We start from the raw sequence: 9,356 nt of genomic DNA, 5'->3' as shown, positions 1-9,356 counted from the left end.
CTGTTAGACTCACCGATAAAAAAAAATAATAATCTGAGGGTCTTGGGGATGCAAAAGGAATTAATTCCACAATCCAGATTCCTTCCTCCTTATCCCCATTTTTAGCGCTTGTGCCAACCTTATACCCAACTGGTGGGACTGGGAGAAGCCCAAACATCCAAAGAGCCATTATTCTTTGTCATCTTAGTTATTACCCATCCTGGGAAGAGAAAAGCCCCTCCAGAAACACCAAAGCAGATGGTCTGTTCCCAGTCTGTCCCTGTTTCCATGCTGGGACCCCCAGTTTGTGACATTTCTCCCCTTGCCCTGTCTGAGGAGCTTGGGCACGTCAAGTGGCCGGGGGCTACTGGTGGTGGTGCTGGGGGAGCTGCCCTGCATGCAGCGCTCCTGCCCGAACGCTTGGGGCTGGGATGTTCCCCAGCTGTCCTGGCGCTTGGGTTGAAGAGCGGGATTCAGAGCATGGCAGGAGGCAGGGTGGAAGCTGCTGGGAGAGGTTCCTGCATCCCCTGACAGGGACATCTTGGGAGGTTTTTTCCTCCGAGTGCGCAGTGGGATTTGTGTTGTCTTTACTTCTTAAAACTGGAGTTGTTGAAGGGCTTTGGTGTGCTTGGTGGTCTCCTTTTCTCTGTTTCTCCGTGGAGCAGTAGGAGCATTTCTGGGTTTTGCTGCTTGCCACTTCGCTGCGTTGCTGTCGGTGGATGTTGGAGGCGTCTCGGTGCTGCCCTGGGTGGTGGACTAGATGAGCATTAGAACTCGCTGGCGATGTGCAAGCTGGCAAATGCACCGGTTTGCGTGCTGCGATGCCTTTGGAGATGAATTTCACACACTTTGGGACTCACTTTCTAGCCTGTTTAGGGTTTTTTACCTTTTTTTTTTTTGGACAGTGACTTCCCTGAACCTCATACAGTCGGAATGCTGGCCAGTGCTCAATTTTGATTTAATTATTTTCCTTCTCTTTCTGTTCTAGGGCAGCGAAGCAGTGGCAGGAGTGATCGATCTTGGCACGGTAGAAATATTTCCAGTCTTTGGTGCCATGCAGAGAGGTCTGATAGATCAGGACACTGGCCTCATCCTCCTGGAGGCCCAGGTTATCACCTCTGACTTGGTTGTTCCAGAGACCAACGAGAAACTCTCCTTGGAGAAAGGTCTGTCAAGAAACATCATTGATCTCAGGACATTCCAGGTGCTGCAGGAATTGAAGGATGCTCTTCAGCGGGTGGAAGAAATCAGACGTGAAGGGAGGCAGCTCCTCCCTGTCGTTGCTGCGATAGAGGAGGGGAGGATCAGTGAGAGCATTGGGCTAAAGATTCTTGAAGTTGAACTTGTCACCGGGGGCTTTAGAGCCCCCCAGGGCAGAATCAGCATGGAGACAGCAATGCAAGAAAGGCTCCTCACCCCCCAGCTTTATTCCAGGCTTCTGTCTCACCTGGAGAGCAGCAAGGATTTGATTGACCCCAACACCGCTGAGAAGATCAGTCTGCCCGAGCTCCTGCACCGATGCATCGTCCACCAGGAGACTGGGCTGAGGCTGCTCCCAGTCAAGCAGCTGCCAGGTGGGATGGTGAGCTTGAAATCGGGCAGAAAGGTCGGCATCTTCCATGCCATCCAGGAAGGGCTGATAGACAGGCAGGTGACGGTCAGGCTGCTGGAAGCCCACCTCTTCGCTGGTGGCATTGTTGACCCCAGGACAGGGCACAGGCTAACCGTGGATGAGGCCGTGAGACATAATTTAATTGACCAAGATTTGGCGTGCACGCTGCTTATCCGGCAGCTGCAGACAGGTGGCATCATCGATACAGTCACCGGAGAGAGACTGACAATTGATGAAGCTGTCAGGAAAGAGTTGGTGGCACCAAGGATTGCGTTGGTGGTCCTGGAATCCCTCTGGTCCTTCAAGGGGCTCCTGTGGCCAGAGACGGGGGAGATCGTCCCGGTTTCAGATGCTTTAGAGCAAGGAATCCTGAGCACAGAGATGGTTCACAAGATCATCAGCAAGAGACAACTCATTAAGGCTGTCTTCATACCTGAAACCACCGAGGTGTTGTCCTGGAAGAAAGCAGTTGAACATGGCGTCTTGGAGAGAGATGTGGCAAAGAAGCTGAAGTCAACGGTCATACCCGACGTCATGGCCAACACGCAGCTCGCTGGCTCTCCGGGCAGAGGCAGGCATGGGCAGAGCTCTTCTGGAAGGAGTCCCACGGGTCCCAAAGAGCAAAGTGACCCTCTGCTGCGGAGTGACGACGAAAGGCTGGTGTTCCACTTGATGACCCACAGCTACATCAACATCCACGATGGCCAGAAGCTGCTCTTAGTGGATGGAGAGTTGAACAATCTCACCAAAGCCCTCATCCAAACCCAAGAAAATGGATCCCTGTTGGAGGAGAGCAGAGGCTTTGAGGAGACAAAGGTGGATGCTGCTCTTGAAGAAGAGCCCTGCAATGGCTTGGCTTCACAGGAGCTTGAGTTTCAGTTTGCTCCTTCAAAAGAACAAAGCGAAAAGGTCCTGCCACCTAGAACTGCTCTGGAGAATGGGGAGGTGGTGATAGGACCTGAAAGCCTCCTGGTGGAGGATGCAGAAGATATCCCGCTGGTGGAGGAGCAAAAGCAGGTTTATACCCAACAAGCCACCATCAAGAGTGAAGCTGATGCTAAATATGGAAGAGAGCAAGTAGATTCTGCAAGCAAGGACAACCATCAGGTGACTTTACTGATGCCAGGACATCCCAGCGACCTTGGTAGTGGATTCAAAGAAGCAAAGGAAATGATAATTGACACAGAAGAGTCCAAGCCTACCACAGTAGAAGGAGTTGAAAGTGTTGAAGATCAGAGGAGAGAATCAGAACGTGGGGCAGTTGTTGTGAAAAGCGAAATCTATGTATCGATGGGTGTTTCAGGAAGCAGAGGTAGACTGGAAATCACGGCAGAGAGGTCTCAGGGTGTGGAGGAACCTGAACCGGAGGCAGAAGATGTTAGAGAGATTTATTTGCTAAATGAAGAAATTATAGAGAATGGTGTGATGGGAGGAGAGGAGATTGTCCTCTCTAAAACTGGAGAGGCAGAGCAAACAGAGAGGGAAAGTGAAGCTACAGAAAGTGTATTGGAGGTGGAAGAAGGAGAGGAGGAGGAAGTATTAGGTGATGAGAGGGTTGCTGGAACGTCCCTGCCAGCCCCTGCAGAGCTGGAAGGAGAGGACGCTTTGGAAACGCTCTTAACGCAGCTGCAAAGCGGTGGCATTGTCCATGAGCAGACAGGCAAGACCCTGCTTCTCAACGAAGCCGTGGCCTGTGGAGTGGTGCCCAGCCACACCGCAGTGAAGCTCATGGAGAAAACCAAGATGTTCAGCGGCTTCTTTGACTCTCATACGTGTGAATCACTAACCACCGAGGATGTCATTGAGGAAGGTCTGATGGATGAGAAGCTCCTCCAGAAGGTACTCGCGTCCGACAAAGCGATAAGTGGCGTCCTTGACCCAGGCAATAACTTCGTCTACTCCATCAAGGATGCCGCTGCCGTTGGCCTTCTAGACAAGGAAACGGCAACGAGGATCTTGGAAGGGCAAGTGGTTACTGGAGGGATCGTGGACTTGAAACGTGGCAAAAAAATATCAGTGACGTTGGCGTCAAATCTGGGCCTCATCGAGCCAACAAGTCAGAAAGAGCTGGTCAAGCTGGAGAAGGCTTCCAAAGGGAAAGGCACTGATGAGGTGACCAGAGAGAAGCTCCTTAACTTACAGGCTGAGACCAGTGGAATCGTGGATCCTAGAACCAAGCAGCCTTTGACTGTTGCCCAGGCTGTTGAAAAAGGGCTCCTGGAAAAGGAAAAAGCTGTTCAGCTCTTGACCAAGCAGGTCGCTGATGGAGGAATCATCCATCACGTCTCTGGGATGAGGTTGTCGGTAAACGACGCGATGAAACATGGTTTGATCAATCAAGATTTGTGTAACGAACTCACAAAAGCTGAAAGTGTGTGCCTGCGGGAGTACGTTCATCCGGTCACAAAGGAGAAGCTGCCCTTGGCCCAGGCGGTGTCGTTAGGGCTCGTTAGTCTGGACTTCCAGAGGAAGGTGCAAGAAATCCAGGCTGGGAGTGGAAGCGTTTTTGATCCAGCTTCTGGCCAGAGATTGGCGCTGTGTCGAGCGGTGGAGGAGGGCTTGCTGCCCCAGCAGGTTATGGAGAAAGTCCTGTCGTCTCCAGAAATGAGAGAAGGAATTGTAGATCCCGAGACCTGCACCATCGTTCCCTACTCGGAGTTCCTAAAGAAGTGTAAGATCGACATCGAGTCCGGCCAGCGGTATCTGGAGGTCCATCCCTTCAGCGCCATCAAGGACGAGGCGATGGGGCAGAAGCTGAGGTGCGCCGAGGCGGTGCGGCTGGGGAGGGTGGAACCGGCTGCTGCAGGCACAGGTGGACAGTGGGGGGATGGTGGAGGGGACGGTCAGCAAGAGGCTGTCCCTGAGGGCTGCCGTGGAACGAGGGCTGCTGGACGAGGAGATGGCCAAAGTCATCGCCACCAACCAGATGAGGACCGGGGGGATTGTTGATGCGAGCAGTGGGAAGAGATTGACTTTAAAGGAAGCTGTTGAAAATGAACTGATTAGCCAAAAATTAGCTGCTGCTCTTCAGGAGGGACAAATATCTGAAGAAAAATATGGTTCTGAGGTCTGCAAAGGAGAGAAGTCCCACGTTTTCCAGGAAAAAATGGAGATCTCTCCAAAGAAGGAAGATGTCATCTTCTCTACCAGTGCTGCTAAGAAATGGGATGGTGCTGAGCATGAAGCCAGGTCTGAAGCCAGGAGCTACGACGTGGCTGGAGGTGCTGCCGCCAAGAGATCCCTGGTGACACTGACAGAAGGGAAAGCAAAACCTCAGGAAGCTTCAGAGGATGGTGTGACCCATCAGCCCCAAGAAGAGGTTGGAGTGACTCCAGAATCCCCCTCAGCGCTGGGCATGGTGTCGCTCTCCGCAGAGACGGTGGAGGTACGGGCTGTGGAAAGGGGGATGGCAGGAAGGAGCTCCCAGGTGAGAGCAGCTCAAGGGAAGGAATTGGGGAGAGAAGTAGATGGAGGGATGGAGAAAGTGGAGAGACTGGGATTGCAGGAAGAGCAGCTGTTCTTGGACACGGAGACGCTTCCCAGGACGGAGGACAGTGAGGAGAGGAGGAGGAGGAAAGGGTTTGTAAGTGCCGAGGGAGTTGTGGCAAGTGAAGAAGGTGCCGTGGTGGCTTCGGAGCAAGGAGAGGGGAGCCTGGACCGGGTGACACCCACAGAACCTGTTGTTGTGGGTCGAGGGAAGGGAGAGGTGGGTCCTGGGGAGTCTGGAGAACCCCCTGGGGCTGGCATGCCCACGAAGCCTGCGGGAGACGAGCTTGCAGGTGGAAAAACTGTTGGGTACATCGAAGGAGAAACCTTGAGTCTGGGTGCAGAAGGTCCAGTTGGTCAAGAAAAAACAAGTGAAACTGAGCTAAAACCTGGCCAAAAAGAGAAAAGCAAGGAAAAGAAAACGAAGCAGACGGGTATCCCAGGAGACGGCGCTCAGCTGGGGAAACCTTCTGCGGAAAAGCAGTCCGTCCCTTGTCCAATTTCCAAGGAAATTCCAGGGAAAAAGGAGGAGGAGGAGTTCATCTCAAGCATGCCAGAACCAAAATGTGAAACCACCACCAAGGTCACTCCTGAGCTGGCAAGAGACACAGCCAAGCACGTGGGGAGCAGCAGGGATGAAAAAGAAATGAAAATTTCTGAGAAAGATGAAGAAGACCTCGCTGGGGGTCAGGTGTTGCCTGTCCTCCCAGGGGAAGCTCGAGAGGTGGTGAAAGGTGGGATCAGAAATGGTCACGATGCCTCGGCGGCATTTATCCTGGAGGAGAGGGTGACCCAGGAACCCACCCAGCTGGAACCCACGGGTGACGTGTCCGGTGTGGTGGCAGATGAACCACCCGGGGAGTTGATCATCAGAGAGGAACCCCAAGAAATTCAGGAAACCTCCGCAGCCCTTGAGCCTGGAGAGGAGACGTGGCAGGAGCAGCCAGCAGAGATCAGCCCAGGCCAAGGGGGTGCCCCTGTGCCCCCCACGTCCCAGGGAGAAGCCCCCCAGGAGAGGAGCAGGCAGCCGGGTCCCGGCGAGCGGGGCTTGCTCTTACCGGTGATAGTGGAGGGGGAGCTGCTGGAAACCTCGAGGGAATCTGCGAGACCAGCCCAGGTAAATGGATGCTTTTTGCTATTTTGCCATTTTTTTAATGAGCTCTTTGTGTATGTTCGATGTTAAATCTGCCCGAGGTCCTCAGCACAGAGAACAGCCAGGACAAGAGCAGGGGATGTTGGAGCTCGGTGTTGCAACACCAGCGGCAGCGGGTTTGGCAGAGGATGGGGGATGGAGGGCTGGAAACACTCGAGGCTTAGTTGTGGCTTCTTTTTGTGAGAGCATTACTTACAAATGACTAATAAGTAGGACTCGTTTTTGGCACTTTAACACCAGAGGTCTCTTGCCATTTATAAGCTTTTGTTGGAAAAAGAACCATGTGTTTTGTTTTTCCTGTAGTAAATCTTGTAGATAAGGCTAGCGACTGGAAAGTCCCTGAGCTGGAATGTGATTAACAGATTTCTCCTTTGAAAAAAAAGAAGAATACATAATCCTTTGTTTTCTTTTCTGTCCAAATCTGAGTTTTTGCTTTCCTGTTTGGTTTTGTAGATCATGTTCAGCAAGAAGATGTGCCTGGAGCACGACGAGAAGCTGATATCCTATCTCTCCATGCTCCGAGATATCGAGATGAGAATCAAACGCGTGCAGGCGGCGGAGCAGAACCTGGCGGCGCTGCACGACCTGCTGCGGCAGGCAGAGGTGAGCCAGGCTTGGCCGGCGTTCGGCAGGACAGAGCTCATCCCTCACTCACAGCCCTTGCGCCTCCTCCCTGCTGCTGGGAGCCAGCCGGGGAGGTTCGTCTCGCGTTTAAGAGGAATTTCTATATTTCCATGTCCCTCCCTGCTCTGGCACTGCCTCCGTCTCACCTTCTCCTCGTGCTTAGGCGATAAGCTCAGCCTGGCTGGGATGGATTTTACAGCCTGGAGAAAGGGGAGTGCTGGCAGCTGAGCGGGGCTGGAGGATGGTGATGAATCTTTCCAGCAGATAGACGCAGAGTATTCGGAGCCTCATCTCCAGAACCTCTGCGGCGCTGTCGGTTTTGGCAGCGGGAAGATGAAGTCACCGTATCTCAGACATAACGATGGTGTCTTGCTTCAGGTGCTGGGCACTGAGCTGCGGGAGCTGAGCTTCCCCGTGAATCAGGAGTTGGACGCCGTGAAGTGGATTGTGGCCAACCCCCCTGAAGAGGTCCCTGAGCAGTTACTGAAAGCTTTGGAGAAGGATGCCAAGAACCTCCAGAAGTCTTTGAGCTCTGCAAATGATGTCCTGGAGTCCCGGCTGCAAAACCTTCGTGGGGCAGCAGAAACCGAGAAGGTAGAGCTGGGAAATGTCCCCTTGAGCATCCCAATGCTCCTTCCCCAGCTGATGCATTAAGTTATGCATTAAATGCATAATTAAATGATGTATTAAACAATGCATTCCTGGTTTTAAGGCTAAAATCCTGGCACATCACGAGACTCTCCAGGGCAAGCTCCAAGAGCTGCTGAGCTGGGTCTCTGGCACCGCCGAGTCGCTGGACGGTGACGATTCCCACCCCGCGACGGATGCCAGCAGCCTGAGTCGCAGCCTCCAGCGCTACCAGGTAACCGTGGCAATGCCCCTCATCCTGCTGCCTGGTGAAGGTGCTTTTAATCCTGCTTCCCTCCTGCAGCCCGGGTGGGTTTGCCCTTCTCCTTTGTTGCGGGAGGAGTCATTTGTTGCCACAATACACAAAGCAGCTGCTGCGGCTGTTTGGGGAACGTGCTCTAAATGCAGGTGTGGGCTGAGCAACGGGGAGGGATTCCCGTCAGGCTCTGCGATAGCGAGGAGAGAGCTGCTTCCTCCGTGGGGGCTCTGAGACCCCTGCCCTGGTCCCCATCGTCTGCACGGGAAGCCCAGGCTCCCCTCTGCGTTTATTCATCTTTTAACGATCGCTCTCGAGGTTTGGACAGTTCAGCATCTGTTTGCTGACAGCGCCTTGGCGTTGAAGTCAAGGCATGAAAGGCTTTGAGGGACAATGGTGGCACACGGGGTCACCGTGGAAGGGACAGGGCTGCTGGAGGCTGTGGGTCTGGGTCATCTTCAGGGCTTCAGCCCGACCCAAATGGTCTGAGCAGCCTCCTGGAGAGCTGCAGAGGAGCGTGAGCAAATTAATGTGGTGTCACCTCGATGCTGCGTGGGTTTTGGGGAGCATTTGGGGTTTCTGCTGTAGATTGTTCTGGTGATAAAATGCTTTTTTTTGCCGCTGCCTGGCCACGTGTCCCACCCAGTGCAGGAAGGCACTGGCTGCAGAGGCATTTTGCCCGACGGGTCTTTTTTTCTCCCGTTCAGGAGCTGAAGGAGCCCCTCGCTGACACCAAGTCTCAGCTGGACGCCACTGCCTTCGACATCCAGTTCCTGATCTCGGAGCACGCCCAGGATCTGACCCCCCAGCAGAGCAGGCAGCTGCTGCGGCTGCTCAACGAGCTGCAGAAAGCGTTCCGGGACCTGTCGGAGCGCGTGACGGCGCGGGTGGAGGTCCTGCAGGTCTGTCTCCAGCAAGTGGAGCAGACGGATCAGGTGAAGATCGGGAGCCATCTGCTTCCTGGCTGCGGTGTGTGCTCGCTGAAGCGCTTCCCGGCCACGAGGACGTGCGCTGAGACACCTCGTGTTTGGGATTTCCCCTGCGTGCCACTCACAGTTTGTGACTTCTCATTGCACATCATGAGCTTCCTCTAAAGTCTTTCTTCTTCCTACACTTCCAACGACAGATCGACTAGATTAAGTATCTGAAACCAGAAAATATATATGGGTGCTAACGAAATTAGAACGGAGATTTGGACAAAACCTAATTAATAGAAAACTAATTACTATGGAATATAATTGTGGGCCCTTTACTTGCACTTAAGAACCTGAGGAAATATTTGCAGGTACAAAAAAAAATAATCTTTCCACGTCATACCTGAGTGGAAAGTCACTTTTCTCCCCAAAGACGAAGCCCTGCCTGGGTGGCACCGGGCTGTCCTCTGCTAGCCACCAGGTTGCCTTGGGCTGGGTGGAATAAACCCTGGAACCCCCCCGAGGGCCGGCACAGACACCTGGCACTTCTCTTATTTCCACCACACAAGTCAGGTCTTGCTGTCCCAGGGAACACTGATGGTGGATTTTAAAGCTGGCAGCTGCAGAAGCAAGTCCTCTGGTCCCCGCTGCGTTGCTGCAGCACCGGCACTGCGTGGACCCCCCTGGTCAGGACAGGATTGATGT

General features: G+C 53.5%; 1 protein-coding gene across 1 annotated transcript; it reads left to right on the top strand.

Annotated features, from left to right (window-relative positions):
• Positions 1-967: 967 nt before the first annotated feature.
• LOC104468436 (microtubule-actin cross-linking factor 1, isoforms 1/2/3/5-like) lies at positions 968-8,743 on the top strand (the record flags this gene model as incomplete). Its single annotated transcript, XM_010082554.1, has 7 exons — positions 968-4,363; positions 4,398-5,511; positions 5,788-6,194; positions 6,684-6,833; positions 7,233-7,448; positions 7,567-7,716; positions 8,445-8,743. Coding segments are annotated over 7 exons (5,732 nt in total), but the record flags the coding sequence as incomplete, so codon positions are not given.
• Positions 8,744-9,356: the final 613 nt, after the last annotated feature.

The sequence above is a fragment of the Pterocles gutturalis genome, unplaced genomic scaffold (assembly GCF_000699245.1).
Source record: "Pterocles gutturalis isolate BGI_N339 unplaced genomic scaffold, ASM69924v1 scaffold42954, whole genome shotgun sequence".
Lineage (NCBI taxonomy): Eukaryota > Metazoa > Chordata > Aves > Pterocliformes > Pteroclidae > Pterocles > Pterocles gutturalis.
Note: the sequence above shows the minus strand (reverse complement) of the source record. Positions and strands in the feature narration are given on the sequence as shown.